We start from the raw sequence: 12,804 nt of genomic DNA, 5'->3' as shown, positions 1-12,804 counted from the left end.
GAAAGAATTTGGGAATTCCGCTGGCGCCATTGTGTAGAGCACGGCGAAAGGAGTCCGTAGACACGGAGTGGGCCCGAATCGGAGTTGTAACGAAAAAGTTATGGTCAAAAGAGTCTCAGTGGCATAACCGTAAATATTTCGAAGTTGCATCTATATAAACCCAGACTCTGCGCGAAACGGGCCACCGACTTCCAGAGGGTGCTGGCGCCGCCTCCGAGCTCCAATGGCCAAGGGACCGGTGGCGTTGGAACCGCCATCGAGTTCCCTACCTTTTCCAACCAACATCAACCCCGGGCCCGCCCTGAGATGGCCGGAAAATCGTGTTTTCCGACGGAGGTTCGTTCGAAGCTACCCGAACTTCCAGCTTGAAATTCTTCCTCGTTTCTCCACCAAATTGATCGAGTAAGGTATAGTTTTTGAGCTATTTTTCGTGCTCTAGCTGTTGGGTATATGGGCTTCGATCGATTTTAGCTCTAAGGGGTTCGATTTTGAACTTGAAAATTCGGCCGAATTTCGGCCCTTCGAAACTACTGTTTCCGGTCACTTTTTGGGGGTTGTCCAAGAACAAAAGTGACTCCAAATCGGTTGTTTTACCTAGGATAGGAGTTTGGAGTCTCGGTTCCACGATTTTTCGGCACACCCGAATCGCTTTGGACACCCGATCTGCCCCGCGCGTGTGGCGGCGCGTGGGCCAGGGTGGTGGCACGGTTGTGGCCAGTTTTGAGGTCCTCGTGTCGTCACGAGCGCGTGAGATTTCGCGGATCCCGATTCGGAGTCCGTTTGAGCCCCGAACGGATTTTCCATATCGCGCGGTCCGTGGGTGCAGTGTCGTGTGATCGTTGGATCGCGTTGAATTTTGGATATGTCTGTCTACGTGATTTCAGGATCGCGTAGGATTCGACGGATCGCGAATCGGAGTCCTGGATACTCCGGAATCGCGAACCCTGGGGCTAGGGTTAGGGTTTTAAGCGATAACGCAATTTTGGCCAATCCGACCGTCCGATTCGGACCAATTTTGCAGCACTTGGTTCCCGCCCTATGAGAAACTTTTCGGGAAGCTCAGATTGGCCATCGGAGACCGTGGACCCACAGGGTCCCGAATCGGCCTATCGAGCAACTCATCGCTTATCGAGGTTCTGGGTCTCTTGAGGCCGGCCTAACTATTTAAAAAGCTGAGGCGGGGATAGGAATAACTGGAATAAGTGTTTGTATTTCTAGGAGCCGGGGGCAGGGTGTTTAGTTGAATTTCGTTTTATTCAGCAGTTTATTAATTTAATCTTTTGGGATAATCAGGCACCAGGAGCTCGGCAGAAGTGTAAAAGAGACCTTCGAGGGGTCGAAGTAGCTCGGACCATCTGTGAGTGGACATTCTTTCGTAAATCAGATTTTATGGTTGATTTGATTCGATTTTATATAAATAAGTTTATAAGTGATTTTACTTTGATTTATATAAGAGAGTTTTGATAAATGAGTTTTTTCGAGTAAATTTCCTTATTTCACCTTGAGTAAGTTTTATTATGGTTCCGAACACGATTATTACAGTAATAGTTCTATAAGTCGGTGCTGCTTATTTACCAGTTAGAAAAACAGAGTTTGAGTTTCGAATCAGTTGAGACCGCAACACGACTTGAGTTTTACAGTTATTATTCAGATATTTCTTTTTAAAGGAATTTATTTTAAAACCATCTCGTACCCATTTTCTTTGGTGATTACCCAGAGTTGGACCGATCTCTACGGACATCCAGTCTGATTATAGTTCAGTCAGTGCATTTGACTTTGCCTCACGAGTTTCGGGGACGCTCGAACCGTGAGTGCCAGGATTTGCGGCTCGGCAGACTTGGTGTCCCGAGACCTGCCAGGATTGCGGCTCGGCTGACTCTGTGTCCCCGAGACCTGCCAGGATTGCGGATCAGGCTGACTACGGTCCCCTGCATCCTGCCAGAGCGACTCGAGCTGACTTGGTGTCACCGAGGAATCTGCCGGCGGGACAGGCTGATCATAGTCCCCTGATTTCGCCAGTTTGCGGCTCGGGTAGCCTGTGTGACGCCCGAGACCTGCCAGGGAATTGACGGAAATGACAGGGGTACGAACTGGTAGTATTTTCAAAAGATTTTGAGTTTCTTTTATTTAATTATGATTTTCGGCTATTTTAAATCAGCTTTTCTGATTTTTCAAGCATAGATACTTTTATCTTTGTTCAGTATGCAAGGTTTGAGCATAGAACTTTTTATACACGTTTAATTTCAGCACTTTTATGAGAGCTTTGATTTCAGTGGTTTAGTATGAAACTTTAGAGCTTGAATATGACTGAGATAGAATGCCTTGAGTTGAATATACTTGGCGTAGAAAGCCATAGAGGTACGCGGGATCCACCACCGGGCTAGTAAGAGCTTCCGCACCACCAAGTAAGGTGAAAAATTTTGGGATTGGTCAAAATACAGAGGAGACTCTGCCGAATTTTCGGCAGAAGTCTAAGGAAATTTAAAGAGAAGTTGAAGTAAGAAGGGTAAAAAGGTCAATTGTGCCCGACATTCGCCAGACGTTGGACACGCACAGGACTTGGCTCGAATTCCAAAGTGAAAATTGGGTCGGGTCCTGTCAAGGTATGTATAAGTTCTGAAAGGTGGATGTTTATTCACCCCTAACCTTTTTTTATAAGTTAGGGCTTGGGTTGTGATTGATTACAATAATGACGATTGATTTTATTCCTGGTTTTTTGGTTCATGATGAAATGTAATGGAGATGTTAGGAGATGAAATCACGATCACATACACTATTAACATATATATATTTTTTAAAACACAATCCATAAGGCGGAAGGGTTTTCTACACATACACTATTAAGATATCATGATGTTTAAACATGAAATTATTGATCTATAAATAAAGGCACTTTTTCATTGGACTAGACTTTGTTGGCAACAGAAAACCTTATATTCGAATCCAGATGATTGATACTGCTCTAGCCATGCTCAAAGGATGATTTTTTTGCACTAAAACAGTCCAACTTATCTAAGGCGGAAGCTGCACATGTGATGTTTACATAACCATTGTCAATGACCAATAGAAACAAAGAGAAAATAGGAGTTTCATTTCTCTAGAGAAAACCACAAAAAAAAAAAAATAATAATAATAATAATACTGACTTTTTTTTATTTATTTAATTTTTAACAAGGTGGTAAAAAAAAATTATAAAAAGATTAGCTTGTTGTAAATTAAAACAAAAAAATCAATATATTTAATAAGGGTAAATTTGGAAAATAAAAAGTAGTTTGTATGATATATTAATGACATTGTTTTTTTTTTAAAATTAAAAGCGATAATAATTTTTTTTGACATTGTTTTAAGTGTAAGGAAATTAACACATGTCATAAGAAGAAGGAAAAAAAATCTAAAAGAGAAGGTTGCTACCATTCTCATTTATTTAATCACTATTGGACATCACGTAATGGCTATTTAATCCGCATTATAAATTTTTTTTTTTTAAAAAAAGGCTATTTAATTAATGAATCCAACGGCTAAAATTGATGAGATGAGCATTTGTAAGTGTGAGTGAAGTTGTTTGACAGGGCAGGAGCACTGGCCGTGGCGTGGGGTATGGTGATAACACACGTGCAGTTCTGGGGCAAGTTGGCATGTGTGATCTACTCAGAATCTCATCGTCTCATCTCATGATCCTCATTCCCGCACCCAACTCTTCTTTTTTATTTCACTTTATTATAATTATAATTTATATACCACTTCTTCCCACTATAATCTTCTTTGCTTCTCTCTGTCTGTGTCTCTGTGTGCTTGCTTCTAGTCCTAAATACACATAGAATCTTTTCATCTTAATGGTATATGCTACTGCTTTTCATCAAACAAATCTGTCTCAAATTCTCTCATCTGGGTCTTCTTCAAAACTTTTGCATTTTTCTCAATCATTTGTCAATAATATGGAATCTCCTTTAGATTTGAGCCGTTGAAGAAGTGCATCTTCAAACCACACTTCCCCTCTCTCATTTCATTTCTCACTGGATTCCGTTCATTGAGATCTTATTTTCAAGACAAGACTCTCAAATTTATGTAATTAATTTCATTTTTGTAGCCTGTAGTAGGGGATTTGAGGTGATGTCTTATAATCATGTATATCCGAGATGTTGCTTAAACTCTTCAGACTCTTCTAGTAAGTCAAAAGAAAGTCCTTCAGGTCAATTCAAGCTTTACCAGTTCTTCGTGTTCTGTGTACCAATCTTCTTCACTTTCATCCTCCTCTTCGTCTTCTACTTGTTCTATCTTCGCCCTCGACGGGTCAATTGGTCATCTCTTAGAATGACAACTTCTCCACAGATTAACAATGACATTGCCACTGTGAGAATTATTTATTTTCTCTGTGCATCTGTTTGCATTTTGGGCTCATATCATTTTTTTATGTTAAAATGGTTTACCTGCAGGTTGAATTGGGCTTGAAAAAAGAACTGAGAGAGATGCTACCCATTATTGTATATAAGGAGAGCTTCTCCGTCAGAGATACACAGTGAGTGGGCCTTTCCTTCTTTTCTGTCAATTTTGCCTCTGTGTTTGATATTTTTAAGTTAATCATGATGCTTTTGTTTTCTGTAATTGGGATGCAATGACTGCTTAAGTGTATTAGCTTTATTTTTGTTTCAAACGTTCTATGTCAGTGATCAATCTGGGTTTCTTTCTATTTATTGGCCACAAAAACAACAAAAACAAAAACAAAAATTAATACTTCCATGTATAATAAGGATTGGGTTTCTTTCTATTTAGTGGGATCACCAATCCTTTGTATGTTGTGGCCAGAAGATGTATATCACTTTTCTTCTAGATAATCTCGTTTTGTTCCACACAGAGAGACCAGGAGTAAGACAGGATGACCATCCAACCTAATACAAGTTTGATACTTTTGAAATAAATTTAAGTTTTAATAGTTTGCAGAAAGAGCTGTAAAGTCATGCCCAATGTAATTTAACACCTCTAAAATCACATTTGTTGTTATCATTTTATTATTTTATGTTAAAATAACAGAGAGACCTCAAACCATTTGAGTTCTGTTGGGACAAATGGTTCGAATCTAGTAATCAAGTAACAAAGATGTCACCCGGGTTGGTGGTAAAACTTCATTGGCACACCTGAGGCTTTAGGTTATCAGCAAGTCAACTTATATCAACAGATAAATATCATGAATATTTGTCTGTTTCCTTCCTTGTTCATAAATTAGACTTGTGGTACAATGAGTGCCTAGGGATTTCATAATTGCTTAGCATTAAAGTATAAAAAAAAATTTCAAAGAAATTGGTTACTTTCTGCAAATGCTAGGAAAGAATATTCAAACAAACATGACTATTGATGACAGGATGAGATACAAAAAGTTGGATAAATAAATTATTGGAGCTATTATTAAAAAAATTGTCAAAAGAATCAATTCATGCCATGAAATCTGAGTGATTGTTTTGGTGAATATCGAAATCAGTAATTGTTTCAGACATGGCCTTATTGTTTCAAACAAATATGGTTGAATTTCTCAAAATCATATTAAATTAAAACTAACACGTTTTAATGTCCATAAATTTTTATTTAGCACAAAGTACAGCTATTAGTTTACTATATAATTTCAAAATTATTTCCATGATGGTCTGTTCTTTTTAGATGAAAATAAATCCTTAGAACTTTTAGCATTCTCTCAACCAAAGAGGCATGTTTTGTTTTTATGCAGATGCTCGGTATGCCTGGGCGACTATCAAGCAGAGGATAGGCTTCAACAAATACCAGCCTGTGCCCATACATTTCATATTGATTGCATTGATAGCTGGCTTTCCACCCACAGCACCTGTCCACTCTGCCGCCTATCCCTCCTTTCGTCTCATAAATCTCAAAATGAATCGCCTGATGTACCGGTGGAGTCGAGTCATGAATCTTCCATTGCAGAGAATAATTTTGTCACACCCCTTCCACAGATGCTTCAAGCGTGTGAAGAAACAGAAGCTACAGAGTCCGGGTTGAGGAATAAGGAACCTAGAACTGTCCTACACAGTTCCGAAGAAGATCCAAGAAGTTCTCAATGGGTTGATTGTAAGCGAGAATTGAGGGATGTAGGAAATGCAACTGAGTTGTATGAGCATACTCGTGGATCTTCTGGTAATTTGTTATTTTTTTATCATTAGCTTAGCTGATTCTTTTTTTCCCTCACATTTTTGCCCCCGTTTTCAAAAGAATTTGTTAAAGAAGTTTTTCTTTTGCTATTATATAAATGCAATTATCATAATTTGATTATCACATTTCCACTGGATATCATTATTGTGATGGATTGTGCCTTTTCCTATGTTTTATTTATGAGACACAACTTATTGTCTTAATTCTCATTTGTGAATTTGTTTAACAAATGCCTATCATTTGCACTTTCAAGTAGTACAGAAAGTACTAGAGTAATTAATCTGTTGTATACTAGAGTAATTAATCTGTTGTATCTCCAAATTTGACTTTATTCAATGAGGTCGCTTCCACCACAGCGTTAGGAAGAGCACCAGATAAAAAGAATCTGGGTTTAGCCATTAAACTCCTAAACGACTTTTCAGGATCATCCAAACAGTCTCCTTGAACAGCTGACCTCACAGATCTCTAAATGTCTGTATACTAATTTTATTCAATATGATAAATTTTCAGCTAATGACATCTCTTTGGTTCTCTGTCTGTCTATCCACACAGCTTGAGTTGAATTGAGGCATCAAAGCTGACAGTACCATCAAGAATTCTGCATACAAGTATAGTATCCAAGTGAGACACAGCGGTTAGTGTAAAAGCTTCTAAACTGCCATATTTCGAGAGAGTATTTGGTCGAATTCTTCTATAGAAAGGCAAGAAGCAGCTAAACTGAAACATTCAAGAAATTTTGATTTTAACATCCAAGAAGATGAAGGCTTGCTCATCAGCAAGGAGTTGCTAAGAACAATCGATGGAGTTCCTGTATAATTTACAAACAAGTACATTGGTGTTTTCAGATGGGAAAAGAAAAGCTTTGATGAAGGGTTTTCCTATTGATCTGGTGTCGGTCTTGCCTTGATGAGAACGTTTGGTTGCTTGTAGGTGAGTTTATCACTTGCCTGAATCTGATAGGCATCCAATTCTCATTTTCCCAATGAATATTATGAACAATATCCACTTTTATGTGGTGATTAGTGATTAGTGGAGTTTGAGAATTAAGATTTGATTGTAATGAAGGGTTACTATTTCCTTGGCATGAGCCATGAGAGTGTTGTATGAGTCATGCAACTACTATCTTGCAAGGCCTTTTCTTATGATAATCATCTTTCTGGTGCATTACAGTTGTTAGCAATAATTTTATGGTTGTTAAATTATTTTATTTTAATGTATGTTTATGTTATGTTATTTTTTTGAAGAGTAATGCACACTTATCACATTTTTACCCCAGATTTATATACCACATGATGTGACATGTCCATATCAAATGACACATCAATTACATCAATGAAGTATATTTTAATTAAGAAAATTAGAAAAACAAATAAGGGAATAAATCATAAAATAAAATAAAATATTAAACAATTTTAATGAACATTTCTCTATAAAAAAATTGAAATTTAGACAAGATTCGAAAAACAAATTTTGATAATAAAAAAAAAAGGGGAAAAAAAGATGAAGGAAACAGCGAACATAAGGGGAAAAAAAAAAAGGGCTGTTGGAACATAAAATACAATTAGGGGTTAATCGTTTTATTAGTCCTTGAACTTAGACCCGATTTGTATTTGAGTACCTCAATTTCCAAAATGGTTCCCATGGTCATTCAACTTCACTTTAGTTAGGACAAATGGTCATGCCGTTAATATTGTTAACTTTTCTGTTAAATGCAAAGGCAAAATGATATTTTTGTATCAAAATTGATTAAAATATGAATAAAAAATTAAAAAATCAAAATTATACTCTCTCTCTCTCTCTCTCTCTCTCTCTCTCTCTCTCTCTCTCTCTCTCTCTCTATCCCGATTTCTACTCCCCCAATACTTATTTATTTATTTATTTTTGTTGTTTTTTATTTGATTTTTTTATTGTTATTTTAAAGATATGATTATTTATTTATTTATTTTGGTTTTAATATAAAAATAACATTTTGCCCCTGCATTTAATAGAAAAAGTTAACAAAATTGACGGTAGGACCATTTGTCTTAACGAAAGTGAAGTTAAAGGACCATGGGAACCATTTTGGAAATTGAGGTACTCAAATGCAAATCGGATCTCAGTTCAGGGACTAATAAAACGATTAACCCTACAATTAGGGATGCTAGAAAACAGTGGGGCCTGCTTGGGCTTTAAAGCTCCAAGGAGATGGAGCCCTATAAACACTCTAATGCAACGGGTGTAGCACTTTTTGCTATTCTTACCCTATAACAAAATGGTATTTGAAATAACCTTTCCACCTATCATTGTATTATTAGCTCGGAATAAATTTTTTTTTTTTGCCAATTAAGGCTCCCCCTTGGGGTTGGCCTAACAAGAGTCTTCTTCTAGGTCCAATTGAACAACATCCACACTTTTACAACAAACACCATTTTACTACTTTTTTCTTTGAATCAACTTTTTTTTTGTCTTTAGCTTAAAAATCAGCTTTTTAAAAAGAAATGTGACTAGTAACATATCTTTAGTATAGTGTAATAAAGTGTGAATTGTTGTAAAGTATAAAGTAGTGGAGCCCACTTACTATTTGTTTGTAGACTTTGGTGCATGAGTTTATATGAAGATTCACGGGTGAATAGTGAATAGTGAAGATGATTGGGTAGAAATATCACGGGTGCCATTTATCATGCCTATAAATAGGACATTATTGTGCCTTTGCATGGATACCTCCAAGAGAGAGAAGAAAAAGAGAGAAGAGGAAGAGAAGAAAGAAAGAGGGTGAGTGAGTGGAAAGGAAAGAGAGCAGAGAGAAATTCTCCTAGAAAGAAAATTTAGTGAGCCACACATATTGTAAACACTAAAGTTGTAGCCCTATTATTTTATATAGTGGAAAAGTTACTGCTGCTGCTCTCCGAGGACGTAGGCATAGCCGAACCTCGTTAAATGCTGTGTCTCATCTACTTTACGTGCAGCTCAAAATTCGCACATATCCCAGTTCATTTTACAACATGAATTGTATAAATGGAGATATGTAGTGAAATAGTATTTAGGTTTAGTTTGAAGTTACACTGTTACTTCGTCAGCTAACACATTAATTGACAAATTTTTAAATAGGAATTTTGGTGATAATTTGCTTTGACTATCATACTCTGTGAATAAACACATGTATTATCATACTCTGTGAATAAACACATGTATTATAACCATCGATGACAATTCTTCTATTTATTAACTATTGAAAAAGTAAAATTGTTCATTTCATTAACTATTTATTAGCTAGTAGGAGCTTCTTATTTCCCAAACATGGGGAATGGAAGAAATTGAATTTCCTAATCTTCATTTCTCAACGTTCCTAAACATGGAAATGAACATCCTCCATTCCCATCTCGTGGGAGCTTTTTATCATTTTCTCTAAACCAAACCCCTAATTCATTCTTTTCAACAAAAATAAACCCTAATTTTCAGACCAAAAATTAAACCAAACTCTAGAATTTCGAACGTGAAATCTACATGATTGGAGAATGATCTGGTGTAGTGCAATGTAGGGGGAGATCGCCCTGTGGGGTTGAATTTGGGGGCAATCCAATGTTAGAGATCTTCGTGCTCCTGGCTTGTTTGTAAATGACGTCGTCATGGCTGCTCGAAGAGGTTCAAGAAAGCGTGAGAAAATTAGAAGGTTCACAATGATACGTTAATGATGGTTAGGGTTTTCTTCTAATCTCCGGGAATTCTTATCACCTACCTAATTCAGACCACTAGAAAAAAAAGAAAAAAAAAACACCCAAATTCAGACAAAAAATGAAACCAAACCGTAGAATTTCGAACATGAGAACCACTTCAAATCTGTAACAATACAAGGGCCCACATTATTATTTTTGTTTTGGAACAACAAACATCCAATTAATCCAATACTTTATTCAAGGAAATGTTTAGTTATAATGCAACAATGGTTGAGTTTTAGCACATTAGGTTGGAAATGGCCTTAAGTAACACAAATATTTAAGGGACGACATAATGTTGGGTAAATCCGATCGAACTGTCTAATCAGATGATTAGAGGGTTGAGTTGGTCTAATAATGAGTGAGTCTTGGGTTTAAAAAATTATAAACCGCTTTGTACATGTTGGGTTATTGCTTGGAACCAAAACTTAAAAATGAGTTTATTTTGAGTTTACCATACCGAATAGTCCAATCCAATCACAAAAAGTTTGGATTGAGTTAGCCTAATAATAAGCAAATTTTGAATTCAAAAAATTATAAACCACTATATATCGAATTGAGTCACGCATTATACCAAAACTGACCCAACCCAACCAACCCATGGCCGGCCCTACTAATATTTGCCGATCGATCGCTCCGCATCTTCATCTTTTGTTTGTGTTTAGTAGCTCCTCCATTTTGTCCGTATGTTGAAATAGAAGACCCAAACTAGAACAAAGAAAAGTCAAAATGTCAACTAGAATACGTAAGCATAGAGATGTACTACTCGCATCGCATCGCATGTGAAGCAAACAATCGCTTTGTTTGGAGGCTTTGCCATTTTAATACCTCCTCTCTCTCCTCAGTGAGCCAGTCCTCACATGTATAATTTGGCTCCTGCCCAAGGCTTCTATTGGAGAGTTTCTTCAGGTAAATCTGTGGCATAAACCTTTTTTCGATCTGTTTGGTTGATGAGAAAATTGTTCAAAGAGAGAGCATTTTTCTCTTACAAGTCCTTCCAAAGTCAGACCAGTTGTTGGAGGGGACTTGAATTTTTCTTACCTTCTTACTATTTATCGATACCAAACAGAACTAGACCAGTCGTTGACCTTCAATTTTCAATATATTGCCCCTAGATCTTTGTGTTTTTCTGAAGCTGTGTAGTTAGGTCAATCTAAAATTTTGATTTTCTCTCTAGTATTTGGTATAACTTGTGGTTCCCTTTCTTTCATTGATTACACTGAACGTTTGATTTCGTGGGTCTCATAGCATGTATTTTTGGGTTTTGCGATGTCGTTATTTAATTAGAAACTTTCAATTTCCTGACTTCTAACTTGTGCTGAAGCCTGAAGGTAATGACTGATGAATTTTTGTGGGTGGGTTTGTTAGGAATCTTGTTGTATTTTCATTGATTGTCTATTTCTCTTTGTTCTGATTACAGATTAGGGTCCTGAGAGTAGTTTCTTTTCTTGGTCTTGTAGGTGGTCCTGAAAAGCCAAAACCAATGCATGGTGGACTTACATTCTTGACTTTGAGTACTTAGCTGAAGAACTGCTCTTGTATTTCTTGGACGCTTTTGATTTTGTATCTGAGTTGTTTACAAATTACATTTCGTTTGTTACTGATGATGCTTGGCACTGAGGTTCACCAGTAGAATTGGTTGTAGACTACAATTGAGTATAATATGGGTTCGATTCAAAATACCGTTTACTACTGTTGTGTATCAAGGGGTAATCGGATCCTTTATGTATACAGTGGTGGAGATGGTGAAATTGAGAACTTGGCTACTTTGTGCTTGGAAAAGACTCCTCCTTTTCATAGGTGGTATTTTGAGACAGTGGGCAAAAGGACTTATGGGTTCCTAATTGAAGATGGGTATATTTATTTCACAATTGTTGACGAGAGTCTGGGAAACCCTGGTGTTCTTCAGTTTCTGGAGCATTTGAGAGACGAATTCAAGAAGGTAGACAGGAAGGGTTCCAGGGGAAGTTTGTCGAGTATGAGCTCTGTTGGCATACAAGAACAGTTAGTCCCTGTTATCCACCGCTTGATCACCTCCTTGGAGAATGTTTCTCAGAGTGGTAGTAATTGGACAGCTGAAACTTCCCTGTCACTTCATGCTGGTCTTTCTCCATCACCAAATGGTGCAAACGGACAAACTGAAGTTGCCACTTCTACAAAAGCCCCTCTATTGGGGAAGCCTAACAAGCAAGATAAGAAGAAGGCGAAAGATCATGTTATTGCTATGAGAGACATTGAGTTGGAGGAACATAGGAAATCTACGGATAGAGGTGTCAATATTGACTCAGCAAATTCAGATTCTAATAGCCATGCTGGAGCAGGTTCTTCAATTGCATTACAAAAAGATTTGGGCTCAATGAGGATTAGGTCAGGCTCTCAAGGCATTCGAAAGAAGTGGTGTCGCCAAGTGCGAATCGTCCTTGCCATTGATGCGGCTGTTTGTGTAATACTGTTTGTGATATGGTTATTGATATGTAATGGTATTGCGTGCATCCGTTGAATATCTTGTAATATAAATACGATTCCAAATTTGATCAGTTTCTAAAGTGGAGCTTGAAATCATGATTAGAGATGCAGAAAATCATAAGTCATCAAGAAACAGGTCTCCGGAGAGAGATAGAGAAGAAAAGGTGGTGGAGAGGGAGAGGGAAGAGGGAGAGATTGAAAGAAGTATATGGAAGCAAAGTATTAACCTTCTCAATGCTGTTTTTACATCTGTTTGAAGGTATGTGCTCAAAATACAGATGGTTGAGGAATTTGGTGTATAGTTTTACAGTTCCAATGCTTTGTATATTCAGATTTATAAAATTATCAACTTCTCAGTTCGAGTGTTTCGATGACCTTTTGCAATTACATAATTTTTGTAGTTGCTGGGATTTTTGGATGTGTTCTTCAATCATTTCAGTATTATTCTTGGTCTTTTGGGATAGTGTATCATGCATTGAAGCATCCTATTAGG

At 37.2% G+C, this 12,804-nt stretch overlaps 2 protein-coding genes across 2 annotated transcripts; both read left to right on the top strand.

Moving 5' to 3' along the window:
- Positions 1 to 3,615: 3,615 nt before the first annotated feature.
- On the top strand, positions 3,616 to 7,317 carry LOC117636295 (RING-H2 finger protein ATL7-like). Its single transcript, XM_034370726.1, has 4 exons — positions 3,616 to 4,350; positions 4,434 to 4,516; positions 5,717 to 6,138; positions 6,706 to 7,317. The coding sequence occupies exons 1-4, from the start codon at positions 4,111 to 4,113 to the stop codon at positions 6,708 to 6,710; spliced, it is 750 nt and encodes a 249-aa protein (XP_034226617.1). The 5' UTR covers positions 3,616 to 4,110; the 3' UTR covers positions 6,711 to 7,317.
- Positions 7,318 to 10,381: 3,064 nt separating this feature from the next.
- On the top strand, positions 10,382 to 12,721 carry LOC117636866 (phytolongin Phyl1.1-like). The gene is made up of 2 exons (XM_034371572.1): positions 10,382 to 10,754; positions 11,306 to 12,721. The coding sequence occupies exon 2, from the start codon at positions 11,509 to 11,511 to the stop codon at positions 12,343 to 12,345; it is 837 nt and encodes a 278-aa protein (XP_034227463.1). The 5' UTR covers positions 10,382 to 10,754; positions 11,306 to 11,508; the 3' UTR covers positions 12,346 to 12,721.
- Positions 12,722 to 12,804: the final 83 nt, after the last annotated feature.

This window comes from Prunus dulcis, chromosome 8, assembly GCF_902201215.1.
Source record: "Prunus dulcis chromosome 8, ALMONDv2, whole genome shotgun sequence".
NCBI lineage: Eukaryota > Viridiplantae > Streptophyta > Magnoliopsida > Rosales > Rosaceae > Prunus > Prunus dulcis.
This window is presented reverse-complemented; position numbering and strand designations above follow the sequence as displayed.

Excerpts from the sequence above, each read along its gene's own strand:
- LOC117636866 (XM_034371572.1), top strand. The coding sequence starts at position 11,509 with ATGGGTTCGATTCAAAATACCGTTTACTACTGTTGTGTATCAAGGGGT.
- LOC117636295 (XM_034370726.1), top strand. The coding sequence starts at position 4,111 with ATGTCTTATAATCATGTATATCCGAGATGTTGCTTAAACTCTTCAGAC. Across the intron at positions 4,351-4,433 it reads TTAACAATGACATTGCCACT|GTTGAATTGGGCTTGAAAAA; the intron begins GTGAGAATTATT and ends GTTTACCTGCAG. Across the intron at positions 4,517-5,716 it reads TTCTCCGTCAGAGATACACA|ATGCTCGGTATGCCTGGGCG; the intron begins GTGAGTGGGCCT and ends GTTTTTATGCAG.